The following is a 17,269-nucleotide window of genomic DNA, read 5'->3' on the forward strand; positions in this document are numbered from 1 at the left end:
TATCTGCCTCGGCTGGAGATTTAGCTGATAGCAGATCTAGTCTCATCCACATCTTTATTTGGTCACAGCTTTAAATTTTCACTTAATACATCAAATCAGGGGATGTTCATGACAGGTTGGCATGCAGTTTGTTTTAGTTTCGCCTTTTTGTTTTGAAGAACCACATTTTTCGCACCAATTACCACTTAAGGAAATATTTGTCTGTTCACGTACGACCAAATCTAAACCACTTCTAAAACAGGAATCAGGTCTAAACTTGGTCTAAACTGGGACTACAGCTTGACTTGAGTAGTTCTAAACATGGAGTAACCCAAAAGAGGATAGAAAAGAGACTAAAACTTACAGTAAATTAAACAAAAAAGGGAAAGGACATGCGCCACATTATTCTACTCAGTCACACAACATACTATCAGACATACTTGGATCCTTGTTGACCTCTCCGTTGCATTTCTGCTTATCAGTCACCCATCGCTTATTATTGTAAACACATTTGTCCATTTTGGCTTTATTCTGAGTTATATCGGACATTTGAGTTTGACACAGCAGGACACGGGGTCAAATTCTTGCTTTATTTGCAGAAAAACAAAGTACTTGTCTTTGAATAGTTTTGCAAAGTGGCTCCACTCAAAGCAGATTCTTGACCTCTGATTCATTGTATTTTCTTGGATCTCGAAGGCAAGTCTTTAAGTTGCATACATTTATATTGAAACTAGTGGTTCACGGAGGAGTGGCATTTTATTGCTGTCTGACCAAATTCAAACCAGAAATGATCTCGTGTGTCAAGCTTAAATATTTCCGTTCATTTTGACAACATAAAACAAAACGCCAAGCTGCCCAAAAGTCCCAAATATCGCTAATGCTAACCAGATGATTTATGTTTTGATATAGCTCAATCAGCTACAGCAGTGGCTAACAACTCCTGGAAGATTTCTTGTAAGTCATTTGTTCTTGTTCAACTTTTGGGGGTTTGTTTAAAATTGCAAATAGAAAACAGTCAAATTAAAACAGTTAAGATGTCAAATATTAAACAAAACATCAGAATAAAGCTGCGTATTATGAAAAAATTTGAGTCACTGTAATGCAGCTAGTAGTTATTTGAAGGTGTCTTGACTAAAACCAAATGGGGAAGGTCTTGGTGATATTGAGATCCGTGAATAATTAACAAAAGCGGCAGTGTTTATGGCGTGCCTGGGCGCCAGAACTGCACGCTTGTTTAATCCCATCTGAGCAGCATTCACAATGAGGACCGCTTTGCTCAGATAGACCAATGTTTTTCCCAACCTTTCTGTGCAAATTAACCTCTGGAAACCTGGGTGTTACTGTATGCTTTAGTATACAGCCGCTGATAACAATGACGCGGGTGACAGCTTGTATTCTGTGAGCTTGTACAAAATTTGTAATCTATTTTTAATTACATCATTTAAATTAATTACTTTAATCCTGAATATTTGATTAAATGTGAGATGTTAATTTAAACCTGGCCACTGGCAGATTAATTAAAGTATAATTTGCATTTCAATGGTTGGATGAATTCAAGGAAGCATTTAAATTTGCACTGTGTGACTTTTCTGGTTTATTGTTTATTGACCTTTTCTGTGTCCAAATAGGTGGAGGGTCTGCTACCTGCTTGCGGTCATAGAAACTGAATAGTTTTGCTTTGGAATGTTCCACAGTATGGCTTTAAACTTATCCAAATTGCATTTATTCATTTACATGTGATTTTTTTTCTTCTCCAAAATACTTGAAAACTTGAAAATCATCCTCAGATTTGACCTATAACTTGCCTTTCTGATATCACATTTGTCTCTATGGAGAAAGATATGCCATACTGTGGAACTTTCCAGGCAAGTGGTTTCCCCTCCACCAGCAAAATTACACAGTGCACCTTTAAAGTTTGTACATAAAATACAACTGAATTGCACAATTGGGGCAGTAGCTATTGTTTAGCCTAGTCAGTATTAAAGATTAAACCAAGTTATCCAAGTTATGCTAAATTATGCTTTTTTTTTTCTTTTTTTTTTTTAAACATCTGGCTTCTGGACTAGTTTTAATTGCACTAGAATCCACCAGAGAAGACTACAGTTTTGCAGTTTATGCCATTCGAACAGATTTTCTTGCAAATTTTCACATTTTGGCTGTGCTCTACTGTCTCAAGTGCCGCTCTAAACACAGACATTGATAATGATAAGCTTTACCATTGGCCTTGAAGTCTGAAGAGCTGGTGCTCTTGTCTCTCACCTGTCCCTCAGACAACCATTATTTTGGGTGTTGGTTCCTGTCTGGTCCTAGCTCCTCTATTAGGTCCTAAAGGCTCACAAAAGGTCTTTTCTTTGATGGTGTGGCAGTAGAATAGACAAAACAGACTATAGTCCTATAATATTTAATGACTCATAGCTTCAAATAGCTTTCTAATGTTATGACATCAAAGTTTACAGAGACGTACTATATCAGACATACTTAGATCCTTTGTTGAAGTAATTTAAATATTTCCTCAACTATCCAAAATGTCTCAAAACTGGATATTTAAACCAGTTTAAGAGGTCACAAGCCTCTGTCCTGCCACGCTCAATAGGTAACTTCTAAGGTACAGGGGCCACCACTTGCTTGTCTCCATGGAGATGCTATTTCTTTGCATGGAATGTTCCATAGTATGGCATTAAACATATCTGCCTTGCATTTATGCAATTGCAGGTGCTTTATAGCGCAAAAATACCATGGAAAACATGAGTTATAACTATGTGCATGCTTGCTTCTCCGTAGATCTGACCATTAACTTGTCTCTATTGTGGTAACTAAGTTTATTTCCATACTGTGGAATATTCAAGTCAAAGCAATAATATCTTCATGGAGCAGATGGCGGACCCTCCATCAGAAAAGTTACACAGTGCACCTTTAACTTGTATAACTAGTTTAAAGAGAATAAAAAAGTGTTTATATATTTTATATTAAAAAGGTGTCTATCTTCACTTGTCCAAGTTTGATTGAAGGAAACCCATTTTGAGTGTGAATAACTTAGTGTTCAGACTCTCTCCCTTTGCAACTTATCCATCCTCTTTATTGTGAGCGGAGATTGTCAGTCCAGATTTCAGCCTAAACTTTGATTCCCCCTTGAGGTTCCTCTCTTCACATTTTCACTTTCAGACTCTTGGGTACCTCCCGTCAATTAAGTGTCTGTTACTATGACGGGACAGGTGGTAGAAGACTCAGGAACCTGTCCAAAAGATAACACGATGACAGTTGAAGTGGCAGTAGCTCTCCTGGGCGCAATCAAACCGGTGAGAGAACAAACTCTATTCAATCTCCTTCAATTTGCTCAGGCAAATAGGGTTCATGTCTACTCATTCAATTATTTACTCCTATTGCTTTGCTTCTCCACTCTCTACCCGGTAACGTCTCAGTACTTGAAATAAGCAGTCTTTTTTGAATGCTGGCGCTCAGATATCCTTATTGATCGATCACAAGGGAGAGGTCTTGATACTGCTTATTCATCTGGTCTTTTGATGCTGCTCTTATCTTGCATACCAATCCCTGCAGTCAGGATTAAAGTTATCTTTTGTTGTTTGCAAATTAGATTCATATATGTTTGTAAATGTAAATAAATAAATGAATAATGCTGTTTAATAATAATAAAAATATTCATAAATGAAGACTTCAAATCAACCTCTCTGGAAAATGAATGCATTAAAGTCCAGTTCCAAATAACATGAGCTAACTATTACTCACCGCCATACAATTACTACCGTCTTTACATCCTACCCTAAGTGTTATTGTTGCAGCAAGTGCATTTAATCTTCAGGGACTGTCATATAATTCCACAAACACACTTTCTTCTGTACCATATTGCTTTATATTTTTCTAAATTTATTCACCATTTTAATAGGCCTGTCACTATAACAAATTTTGAAGTGCGAAATAGTTGAAATAAATATAGACTATAAACAATAATACTTAAACTGAACCTTAAAACAGAATTATCCCCAAAAACTATTCTAAATGTACAAATATGAACTGCAAACATACATAACCGATTGTAACACTTAAAGGTGCACTGTGCAGCTTTTCAGTTGGGGGTCCATCACCTGCTCTGCTTAAAATGTTCTGCAATATGACATTAAAAAGATCTACCTTACATTTATTCAATTACAGATGAATTTACAGCTCAATAATACCAAGAAAAACAGGCATTCTGACAGAGAGCGGGGTTGCCTCTCCACAGATCTGACCTGTAAATTGGTCTGGTTTGGTCTCCATGATGATAGAAAGGTTTAATGCCGTACTGTGAAACTTTCGAGACAAAGCAATGACATCTCCACGGGAAAAAAAAACAAAACAAATTATAATTTGACAGACTGTCCACCAGAAAAGTTACACAATGCACCTTTAAATCATTAATTTCTATTCGTAATGAGTTATAGAAGTTCATAACTCAACCTTTGATATGTCAAATCTAGTTGTAGCACAGAAAAATAACCATAATTTCCCGCTAGAACAAAGAAAAATAAATATTGACCCCCAAAAAGTATTGTTCCAGCTTTCATATATTGAACCATAAGTCGATATCGTGACAGGCCTGCGGTTTAATCACCCTTGAGCCTTGAATTATCTTTAGACACTCCCAGACACTCACCTAAGTCTTTTCTCTCTCATTTTGATTTGAATGGTCCGATGAATGACAAGCAAAGTGCGGACATCATCTGTCAAGTGAAAGAGCCTTAATACCCAATACCACTCATTACCACAGCTAATTATCACCCCGTGTATTTTTCAACATCTTCTGTAGTTCAATAGCCCACTTGTTGAACCACAGTCAGTCATTCAGACCCAAACACTCTTCTGGTTGTATGCGGTTGGACACAGCTGTAAAGGAAAAATCGAAATACCTACATTGTGTTTAAATATACACAGTTGTACACAAGGCCTATTTCAACTGGACCAAGCTGTTGAAAACCCGTCAACCTCTTGTCATGTCAGTCGCACCCTCTCAGATATTTGTGAATTTCTGCCAATGGAGGAAAAGGCTGTTTATTTCTCTATAAGCAAATGACCACACACAGTCCTTGGATTTGGGTTCTGTTTCTTGTCGTATTTGTCGGGGAAAATATCCAAAGTTTGTCTATATTATATTTGGAAGCAGAACAAACGAAGGCAAGAATGTGAACTTTTCTTACTACTAAACCTTGCCGTGACTCCATTGTACTGCAGGACTGCACTATACAATATGGCTGTAATTTTGTCAAAGGGGCACTGTATAGAGATGTTATTGCTTTGGCCAGAATGTCCCACAATATGGCATTAGACTTGTCTGTCTTGCATTTATTAAATTATGGGTGTTTTATTGCTAGACAAAACAAAAAGCAGAGAAACAAAAGAGCAGTGCATTGGCCTGTTGGTGTTACCTGCTTATCGTCATGGAGACAGATGAGTTTAATGCCATACTGTGAAAAATTCTAACCAAATTACCGTATTTTCTGCACTATTAGGCGCTCTGGATTATAAGGTGCACTGTCATTAAATGGTCTATTTTCAATCTTTTTTCAGATATAAACTGCACCGGACTTTAAAGGAAACACAACAGTTGGATGGGTCAGTGGGACTTTGTTCGGCGCATTCACGGTGACTCTGGGCTTTGTTCAGTTGTGGCGTGTAGGGAGGGTGCTGTCTGGGACCGCTGGATTGTCAGCGTGTTCGCAGTGACTCAGTTGTTCAGTTGTGTTTAGAAGTGGCACATTCATTATACTCGCTTTTTCGGTTCGTTCCTCCGTTCCGTTCCTCGTCCGTGTGGAGTGATGAGTGTGACTGCCTGAGTGGATTCGTGTATAGGGCACTCTGGATTGTGGGGCGCACAGTCGTTTTTAGATGGGGTTAGAGGCTTAAGAGTGTGCCCAATAGCCCGGAAAATACGGTACATAGTTTTTAATAGTTGAATTGCCATGATTCACAATTTATTTTTAAGTTTCAATGCAGTTTTTTGTAACCATATTGGAGGTTAAAACAATTGCCCTTGTGATTATTAAAGTTGAATTTTTGTGAATTTTAAAGTTTACACTTAACATCTTTAGAGAAAAGAAAAAGCTAAATTTAAATATTGAAAGCGGACACTCTGTTGAAATACGGCCTATTTCTCACAAAAACCAGGATCAAAATGAAATATTACATGATTTACCATCCAAAAATATCCTCTACCAACCTCAAAGCTTCTGCCAAGGGTTTGGGCGGTAACTTGAGTCCTCCATCTCACTAGGAGGCAGTATGGCACAGTCACAAAGCAGCATAAATGATGATCCCCGTAATTCGCTATGACAACGCATGGCACAGAGCTCTTAAGAATGCGTGATCCAAAATGGCGTCACCTCCAAACAGCTTCTTCTTCAAAGGCCTCCTGCTGCTGACACTACAGACAAACTCCACTAAAAGAACAGACAGTGCTCATCTGTCTTCTGACGCACACTAAAAACAAAGATCTTTTTATGTTGCTGATGAAGTGGCCTCTAAACTTCAATGATTATTATTATTATATATGTCATAACTTTTTATATATTTTTGTTCCAATCCCTTTAGGCTGTCAGCTCACTTGTATGCCCATGTATTTTCCGATTACTACTTTTGGGACTACTACAGTTGATACTATTATTACTGCTGCCAACACTACTACTACATTTACAAGTAGTACTTCTGATGCTCCTGCTATCTGGCAAGAGTTTAAAGTCCATGACGAGGCCAAAGTAAAGTTGTAAGTTAAAGGTGCATTGCGTATCTTTTGTGGTGAAGGGTCTGTCATCGGCTTGTCTTCATGGAGATTTTATTGCTTTGTCTAGAATGTTCCACGGTAGAGATTAAACCTATAGTGTCTCTCTCAAGGGAGACACTATAGGCTATATTACAAGTCAGATCTGTGTAGAGAACATTCCAGGCAACACAATAACATCTCCATGGACACAAGCAAGTGACGGACCCTCCACCAGAAAAGTTGCCCAATGCACCTTTAAGCTCACAAATTGACTAATTGAGAAAAATAATCACATATAAGTTGTTGTACATTACTTTTTATAAGTTATAACTTTACTTTAATAATGTTTACAGTCACCTCATCTTGATTAATCTTCTAATGTAATAGAAAAGATCTGTAGAAAAAAAAATAAATCAACCCATGTATGACATTTTATTAGCCTGATTCATCAGCTGGTTTCACTTTGTGGAAACTGTCTGACCTCGCAGGTTTAAGATTTGTCCGTAGGTGGATACTTTTTTTTTATTCAACCCAATGCTGCTATTTGATTTGAAATCTCGTGGTAAGAAGAGCAATAATGTCTTTCCCCTTGATAAAATTCACCAAACATTCTCTTTGTCTCTCAATCGCTTTAAATCCTCGATCTCGGGAATCTTTGCCAACACAGAATGTATGGCTTCGTTTACATCCATCTCGACCGCTTTGTTTACTGTTGTGCTGAACCACAAAAGGGACCCAGACAGGCGCTTGAGTTTGACTACATGGCTTCACAGCTTTCACTGATTGGCCGATGTGCGGTCTACAACTTCTGGGGTTCTTGCAAACCTGTGTGTGTAACCTCTAGTGTATTCAGATTCCTGACCTAGTTGCTGGAGAGAAATGAAATTGAGCGGAGGCACTAGGTGGCGCCAGCCTGGCTAACATTTTATACCATCATGATACATAAAAACATCCCCTGAGATCACCAGTACTATATTATAATAATAATATTAGCACAGCCATATATTGACCTTTGACCGTCTAGGTCTGTCACGATAACAAATTTCATGGCATGATATATTACTACAGAGAAGTATTGCGATAAACAATAATATTGAAACTACTTTATGCCGCTGTCAAAATAAAAATAAAGCAGGTTAATGTCAATAAACCATTTTTAAATAGACAGTATCATTAAAAAGCAATAAGCTCCAACAAATAGATAACAGAATGAACCAATATCCAGCTAGAAGAAGCTAGAAGTTACATTTTCAACCCTCTACAGCTCAATGGTATTACATCAAAAATAAAAATCGCCCCACTTTTGCAAAATAAATTGTACACACAATAAATATAGACCCATAACATGGGTATTATTTAACATATTGTTCCAACTTTCATATATGGAAATGGATAAAGAAATTATCATGACAAGCCTATGACCATCCCTAGTTTTTTTCCCCTAAACATCTGAGCACATTTCCAGAGTTCATCAGTGAATGTTTTGACGGGGCAGTTGCGCAGCGAGCTCCCCGTCTCCTCACAGCCAATGGGACTGATTAGCAGAGGGGCAGAGGTAATTGGCTGATTAACATGAGGCCAGTTTAGCACTTCACTGTCCCACACTCAGAGCATTAATCAGAGGCCGTGCCGTGCCAGCTGAACCTGGGCCAAAAGCTTTACATCCACCACTGAGACGAAGAGAAGAGCACAGCCACTTAAACATGCACTTCTCAAAGGAAAACTTGACCCAAACTTACCAAAGAATACTTTTTATTTCACACATCTATTTGTAAATCTGCTTGTAAATTTCTGAATTAAGAAAGTTATGTTTCAATTAGTCACAGTACTAAAATTTTATATCACAATGATGGGAAAGAACAAACAAAAAAACACTCACACAAAATAGTAGTATGATCGTGCTTTCTTTAAGTTATCATGTGGTCCTATACTGGTGTTGAGAAAGTTCAAGATGGCTCAAAAGTTTTCAGAGTTTTTGAGTATCAATACTTGTTAAATTGAGTATCTATTTTCAGTACTGTTTGGAGTATTGTTTAGTATCTGATTACTTTTGACAACCCTAGTTTCCATTCCTCTTTTTTGTCAGTAGCCCCTCAAAACACATTCAGATCTTTTGTATTTTATTTCATTAGAGAAATGTAAAAAGTCTACCAAAACACATACTTACATGCCATACTTTAATCCATAAAGCTCACATTTTAGTCATTTTATTTTCAATATCATAGAATATTCTCAAATAACAATTCAAGTGTAATAGCTGTATATAAAGTTAATAATGACACCTGATGTTGCACTTTTCTGATGAATGAAAACTCAACAACACAAATTTCAACGCATATTGTCGTTAACCTACTTCTACAGATTGCATGCTGTCAGATTTTGGTGTCACTTCGTTGCCAAGTATTTCCTGTTTTCCGCTCGTGTTGATTGGTCATTTCAGATGCACGCAGCTGAGAGCGAATACCACGTGTGTCACTCAACCTCCACCTTTTAACTCATCGCACGAAGCTTGTAATTTCCAACATCCGAAAATCTTTAGGCTTTGTTGTGAATCTGTGAATCAGTTGGTGTTGACTGTTTAATGAAGACTCAGAGATTGTTAAACAGGTTTGCGGGGACAGCTCCTTTGCATGTGTCACAAACCCATGAGGAGTGACTTGGCAGACGGGTGCAGTGTTTCGTGACATTGACTTGGCTTGATTCAAATGGCTTGTATGTACTAGCATGTTTGGGCTGCACGGTTTTGAAAAGAAAAAAAAAAAATCTAAGTTATTTCTGTGTCAAGTATCTGGTCAGAGTGCATATTGTATACAACTCCAAAATATTTGAGGGAAGACTGAATTCTGAACTGATAAAGCAATGAATTTCTTTTGTAGAGGTTGAAACTGCAGTTACAAAAGCGCTGATTCAACACATTTTTCAGGTGTCAGTATCGGAACTCAGACCAAATCACCGATCCAAATCTAATCTGTATTTTCCAGAATGCAAGCAGCTGTTGTTGATGTCTGTAGTTAATGCTAATACTAACACTCAGAGCAGATTAAATAAATACTTCAGTCCTCAAAATCGTATTTATTCTTGTAACTTTTCTTCAAGAATAGCCTTTTATTAGATGTATTTTTTGCTCTTGTACTTGCATACAAAATTTAATAGTCATAGTGTGTACTGTAAAGAAGCAGAGTATTGGACTGGTATGGGTATCGGAGAGTACACTAAGGCCGAGTATCCAACTCAAATTGCATTTTCAAATTGATTTTGATTTTGCGGCCCCATTGTAGTACTTTTTTTGTTTCGGACTTCAAAACTCTTTTACTTCAAAACATGCTTTCATTTGAAACTAGGCTATAGTTTGGGTAAATCTTTTATCACATCACAGCTATAGTTCAAAGTTTTCCTGTTTACTTTTATTCCTCGACTTGAATGCGCGTACAGCAAGGGTCCCTTATTCATGTTGCCCGTACAAACAGGTGAGTCTGACAGGTGATGAGTCTGGCCTTTGTTTTGGCTGGGCTCAGAGCACCTGGGGCCCGAGTGGACAGAAGGGGGCGCCGCGCTGTTTAAAGGCGCTCTGGTCCCTCTGAAGTCGGGCCATGCAGCTGCTGTGCTGTTTGTGCTGTGCGTCTGTGTTTAGGCCCATGTCTCAAACTCCAGTAAACACACAAGGCTCGTCACTTTGAACCAGGGTTACGGCATTACTTTAGTTTAGAGTGAAGCAAGAGTGCACAAAGGTAACTCGGATGACAATGTTGAATATATTTATCAACAAAACAGGCTTACAAGAATAGAACGTTTGAAAATCTGTTAAATTGCCAAAACGGAGATCTCCACTTCAATTTCTTTTTGTTACAATCTTCTACTTTACTGTCAGTGAAAATCATGTTCAGTGAATGGACCAATATTTGTATTACAGTCAAATTCATTTGGCTTTTGAACACACAAGGACCAAACTGCAAGCTTTCAGTTATCTGGTACTTATCTAGGGTTAGGCGATATGTTATAACAATTTAATTGTGATTTTCTGTTTAATAATATGCTCAAACTCAGATACTTTCCTCCACCCAGTCCTTGTGATTCTCTTCGGTGAGTTTAACCAATCACAGTGAAGAGTACACTTTTAGAAAGAGCAGATGGCTTTAGCTAGTTTTGATTGAGGCTCAGTCACCTGCTTGTTTCGATGAATATGTTCTACAGTATGCTATTAAACAGTTCTACCTTCCATTTATTCTATTACATTTTTTTATAATTAAAAATACATAGAAAAACAGGCATTCTGTCTGTGAGTGGGTTGCCTCTCCACAGATCTGAGCTGTAACTTGGTCGAGTTTGGTCTCCATGAAGATAGAAATGGTTACAAACCATACTGTCAAACATTCCAGACAAAGCAATAACACCTCCATGGCAAAAAATATTTGACAAACCCTTCACCAGAAAAGTTACACAATGCTTTTTTTAAAGACTGAAGCAGATACTAAGAAAACATAAATTGTGGAAAAAATCTAAATTATAATTTTGCTCTAAGAATAGTACAATAGTACTATATAGAATAGTACATCATTTTTTTGTCATCTTACCTACCACTACACTCATCTGTTTTTGCAAGTAAACTCTTCAGATTCTTTCATAGTCAAGACATTTTACTATTCTTTATATGACAAGACAAAGCATCATCAAAACCTCCTTGACAGTTGTCCAAATACTTATCAAAGACTTTACTTTTGCCCACATCTAAAACTTTCACCAAATTATATCTCCAACTTTGACAGCTCATCTACGGCTGAAGCAAAGCTCAATTTCTTTGGTGAAATAATAATTTGTATTTATGCTGACGTACAAAACAAAAACATTTTTGAAGATTCTTGACCTCTTTGTCCATGTGGTTTATTGAAATCAAACAATGTTGCTTCACAAAACTTTTCCTGCTTATGGAAACAATTCAACAACGCAAATATTTACCTCAACAGAAGTAATTCACCCTGTCCAAAATCCCATTAAAACTGCCAAATATCATCTCATCTCTGCAACTGCTTTCTTCTCTTCTCCCTACCAAAGGCTTCTTAGTTTAATATCTCTATAAACTGTAACCCGCAGCCCCACTTTAAACCACAATAGGAAGTGGCTCCCTGTGGCCTGTTATCAATGGAGCCTTAGCGGTTGGCAGTGATCACGTCTTGTCTTTGATTTGGGTGAAGTTTCGAGCAGAACTCCCCCGCTCCTCGGTTTCGCACTTTGGTCTCTTTCCCATTGCTCGTCATCTGGCAGATAATTGTTCCTACAGTTACGGGCTTTGTGTGAGCATGTACATGTGTTTGGGGCTCTAATTAAAAGCAGCACTCACTTCCGTTTTTTAAATCCCCCGGACGCCTCTTTGCAGACGTCTCAAGCTGGACCTCAACACTAAGTATGGGCCTTTTCCGAGATTTTGATTGAATTAAACTGTGTATCAAAAGCAGACATTTTTGTGCTTGTGCATTTTAAGATGCCAATTTGAATCAACAGTTGGCTACGATTCCCGACTGCAATATTCACCTAATAAACAAGTGAGCAGACGTCTGGTTTAAATTAGCCCAATAATGGATATTGGATTGGAACCTTTTCCATGAGAACTTTAAACTGTTTCCAAACAGATTGACGTTATGATGACTTATTAAAGGTGTACTTTTTTGATGGAGTTACCACAATTGCCTGTCTCCTTAGAGATGTTTTTTTTTTTTTTCACCTGAATATTTCACAATATGAAATTACACTGATTCCACATTTATTGAATTACATGTGTTTTACTGCTACAAGGTTGGGTCAGTTTAATCCCATTCTGTGGAACATTCCAGACAAAGTCAACATCATCTTCATGAAGCAGGTCTCTCCCCATCCACAAATGCACATTATATAAGAAAAGAATGAAAAAGATAAGCCTGGACCAAAGGCTTTTGCGTCAGGAATAGCCAAAAATCATCAATATTTTACAACAACAACAACAACAACAACACTATTAACTCTTTTGTAGACCCATAATGGACTATCGTGGGCAAGTTTGTCTTTGTCTGGCTTATTTTTACAAATTTAATTTTGGTGTATAAATACTATAGGCCCATCTTTATGTTCTGTACTTACTGCTCCAATGGCCATTATCAACAAATGCAGTCCATTACCTCGTACATCCAGCCTAATGTTGGTGTAAACGTGCATAATTCCGTGTCACGCCATCCATTTCCAACTTGCTGATTTGCAATTTTTGCACTTTACCGTGACAACGCTCCCAAGCACCTATAAACACGAACGGCCCAATTATTCTAATGCCACCGCTACAACACGTCGTGGATGTGCAGGGAGTAAATAATAATGCATAGAGCTGAAAGGCTGACTGATGTGAACCAGATGTACAGCTATAGTAGACTCAGAGGAACAAACAAACTGTGATAGAACAACCACTAAGTATCAAAAATCAGATACTAATCTAAACTCATCTAATCTATACTAAAACTGCTATTTAAAGTAGATACTCATTTAAGCAGATATCGATATTGAAAAAAGATCCTGTTGACCGGACAAGACTGGACTCCTGAACAGTTTTAGAATGATCCTGTGCTTTATCACAAATAGTATAAGAGCATGAAGAGAATTTAAAATGAGCATTTCCTGCTGTAACACTTTGAAACAATGCATTTGGTTTGTCCAATATAACTGCTATGTTCATATTAAATACACAAATAAATAAAATAATAAGACAATTATAATAAGACTGCACAAAAAAACTACATTTCAGCTCCTCACAGGCAAAGCCTTATCAAAAGTTTTATTTCAGTCCTCCGTTTCAATCCTCTCTCAATGTTGATGCTTCTTGGCGCGTATTAAATGTGCACTGTGAACGGGATTGTGATTGCAAACAATTAACAAAATTGAATGCATATATTACAGATACAATCGACTGGACATCACTGGGTTGTCAAGAAGTTACAGTAAAATATTTTATTGATTTGTTGAGGCCTGACGTCAGTGACTTGTCTAAACATAATAGTTTTATTTCAGACCAAAGTCCTCTTCTCTATTGTGTACGGCTGCCAGAGTAAACACTTTCAAATTGCAAGTGAAGTGGTTACAAACAACAACTTCTGCAAATACTTCAGAAACAATGTGTTCTACAAATTGTATGTGAAATATGCACTACAAGTGGAACTGTGATTGCAAAATATATTTATATATTTACCCAAACATAATAGTTTTATTTCAGACCAAAGTCCTCCTCTTCCCTGTTGATGAAGGCTGTAAGAACACAATAGATTTGAAATAGCATTTGTTAATGGTTGCGAAAGCTGCCAGTAATGTTCTCTTTAAACAACACACCTTAGTAACCACATATTTTAGATCCCTACATGTTTTAAAGTTGAATTTTCCATCGTTTTTACTGATGTTTATTTCAGTCTCATATCTTAAAGCCTTTATATGTTCTAATTATGCCATTCTGACTAACATTTTGATAGTGAAACATAAATTACAATCACAAAACTTTTCTTAAAAATTGCAGTTAGATATATTTGCCATATTCTACAGCCCTATAACATCAGGTTCTATGCACACACACTCACGTGCACACACACATGCACACACAAACACAGAGCCTTGTCCAAACAGTGGTTTCATTTGAGACCAAAGTCCGGCTGTCACAATGCACAGGCAGCGCTTTTCACAACAACTGCTTTACAATCGATGATGTTATTGGAAACTAAGTGGAGCCTTTATGTGCCGTGCTGCTCGGAGCTTGGCCCTGAGCCCGCTTGCTGCTAGCTGCTTGTTGCTCTGGCTCTGCTACAAAGTGGCTCTCTTAACTCCTGACCTCTGACCTTTGACGCATTTCCTGACCCAGGAAATAGAATTAACACCTCGCTCGGCCTTGGAGTCCCACTGCAGTCCACACAGCTGCAGGTCGACACAGGCCACTCCATAAAGCACAGATATGTAACTTTACTACGTATAACGTATGAGGGTGAATTTATTAAGTTACAGTTTGAAGGTGCACTGAGCAACTTTTGTGGTGGAGGGTTTGCCCCCTGGAGATGTTATTGATTTACCTGGAATGTTCCATGGTATTAGCCTGATTCATCAGCTGGTTTCACTTCGTAGAAAGTGTCTGACCTCGCAGTGTTAGAATTTGTTCGCTCAATAGTAGGCAGGTACTTTTTTTATTTAACCAATCTCTGCTATTTGATCGCTATGTAATGCACCGCTAACAGGACTAACTGGTATATTAAGCTTTTCCAAAATCCCGTAGGAAGAAGGGCAATAACGTCTTTCCCGTTGATAAAATTCACCAAACATTCTCTTTGTTCCGACTTTAAATCCTCGATCTCGGGAATCGTTGACAACACAGAATATATGGCTCTTCTCTGATTGGCTGGTGCCTGAATTTGCACTTCCGGGGTTTTGCGAACAGTGTAGTATATTCTGATTCCTGACCTAGTCACTGGAGAGAAATGAAATTGAGCCGAGGCACTAGGTGGCACCAGCCTGGCTAACATGGTATACCATCAAGCATTCATAGAGTTTATTCATTACACGTGTTTCTATCACTCAAAAATACAATAATTCCTTCTATGAATAGGGGCGACCCTCCACAGATCTGAATTGTAATGTAGCGTAGTGCTTGTCTCCTTCATGATAGATACTAGACAAAGCAATGACATTGGACCATCCACTAGAAATGTTACACAGTGCACCTTTAGGTAATTTCAAAGAAGTACCATTTGCGTTAATTGTTGAACATGTCAGGAAGCAAAAGCCTATTTCTGATTGTTGGTGGGGACATCTTGAAGTCATAGTATGTAATGGGATTGCATTTCCACACACCTGACTCGTAAAACATATCCATCTCCATATAGAACGTATGGTTTCTATTTCCATGGAATCATGCAGCTAATGTGCCACCTCCAGAAAGTTACCTCTTTGTATCGTTTTAGAATTTGAGATTGTATCCATTTTTTTCTTCATTTTTTGGAAAACTTTCCCATTAATGACAGTAATAACTAGGATCATGCATTCTTGGAGACTAAGGTAGCATGTCTATTACTCCAGATTTCACAAATAGATCACGTTTACACTTTACGTAGTCAGTAAATCTAATGGCTGTTTGAACTTTGACCCTCTGAGGCTGCTGTAGTTTGTCAAAGTTTCAACTTGTAGCGAAAAGTCAGGATGAACGCAGATGTTGGCTACTCTTGAACTGTGTTGGTTAAAAAACACAGAATAAACTCAATCCAAACATCACCGACACAATAGAGCTTCAAAGATCAACACTGGAAACGTTAAAGTAATTTTAAAATGGATGAAAACTCGTAAATCGCCGTAGCGTGTGATATTTTATTTAGTTTTGTTTTGCTTTTGTCTGCACACGATTAGCCTGCATATTTTGCCCATTTACTGTAAAATGGAGCTCTTGAATATGAAACGCAATCCTTTCTGCCAAGGTTTTTTAATATTATTCTGGCCTTTCAATGACACATCTGCAATAAATTTAGACAACGGAGGTTTAGGGAGAGAAAAGTGGATTTTAGATGTGCTTATTGGATATTTTTATGAACCGTATATCAGAGAAGATGGATTTCAATAGAACACATCGGAGGCACGTTATCTGGTTTTATCATTAGAATCTCTTACGGGAGGCACCCACCAACACTAGCACGTAGATTAGCCAGTTCCTGCCTTTTAGCACCGCATGTGTTTGTATTTTAGTCACACATTGCAGATCTCATGGGAGTACTTTGAAGCGCACTCCTCCAGACCAGATCATAAAAAGGAGAGGATAAGTAGTTTTTCACATAGCTGTACGCGGCGCGGGCTAGCCACCTTGCACCTCCCAAACTGCACCCAGGCTTCGGTTCAGAGGGTTAGCCCGACCATGCCTCTCCAGATGTTTATAGAAAGGCGACCAGAGCGGAGCTGTTGTGTCAAGTTAGTAAATCTAGGAAGTGGATTTTGGTCAGTGAAATTGGAAAACTGTATTGTGCCAGCGCGGTTGGGTTGGCTGGGTCTAAAAGTAAAGTGCAAAATAACAAAAAAGATTGCTGATTTTAGGTAATATTGGACTTTCATTACATTTACAGGAAGACTGAAATAAAGTTTTGCTACAGATTCAAAACATTTAGATCAAGAAAACTGGAGGAGATTGTGCAACAAAATCTGTTTGGCTAAACTATAATTACTTGAAATTGTTGGTCAATAACCTCACGAATATCCTTGGATCTAGAGTGTATCAAATTCTCAAAAAGTCAGGATAGTTCAAATTTGTTACTACTTTTTGATGGTAGTAAAACTTTTGGAGATGGTTGCCTATAATTTCTTTCAAAACCACCAAATATACATCTTTAATTCTTGAGAACAATTGAAAAACCATAGAAGTAGAAATATCTTGCGCTTAAAAACTTTGTCCAGATGACCACCTTTGAAACCTTTGTTGCCAATTGTAGTTTTTGATGTTAAAAGCTCTTTGGCATTTCAGTTAAACACATTTCTTTTTCTCTTTCACAGTACTTTGAGGTCCCATTTGACTCCAAC

At 37.8% G+C, this 17,269-nt stretch overlaps 1 protein-coding gene across 1 annotated transcript in view; it reads left to right on the forward strand.

The window, feature by feature from the left end:
• The window catches only part of LOC110154254 (protoheme IX farnesyltransferase, mitochondrial), a 40,780-nt gene that overhangs the window by 17,085 nt on the left and 6,426 nt on the right, over positions 1-17,269 (forward strand). Inside the window, exon 5 of the mRNA XM_020918232.2 lies at positions 17,243-17,269. This exon is cut by the window's right edge and continues 44 nt beyond it. Coding sequence (XP_020773891.1) covers positions 17,243-17,269 — 27 coding nt within the window. The remainder of the gene's footprint in view (positions 1-17,242) is intronic.

Source organism: Boleophthalmus pectinirostris, unplaced genomic scaffold (genome assembly GCF_026225935.1).
Source record: "Boleophthalmus pectinirostris isolate CB_2022bp ecotype Guang Dong unplaced genomic scaffold, ASM2622593v1 HiC_scaffold_14, whole genome shotgun sequence".
In the NCBI taxonomy this organism is placed as follows: Eukaryota; Metazoa; Chordata; class Actinopteri; order Gobiiformes; family Gobiidae; genus Boleophthalmus; species Boleophthalmus pectinirostris.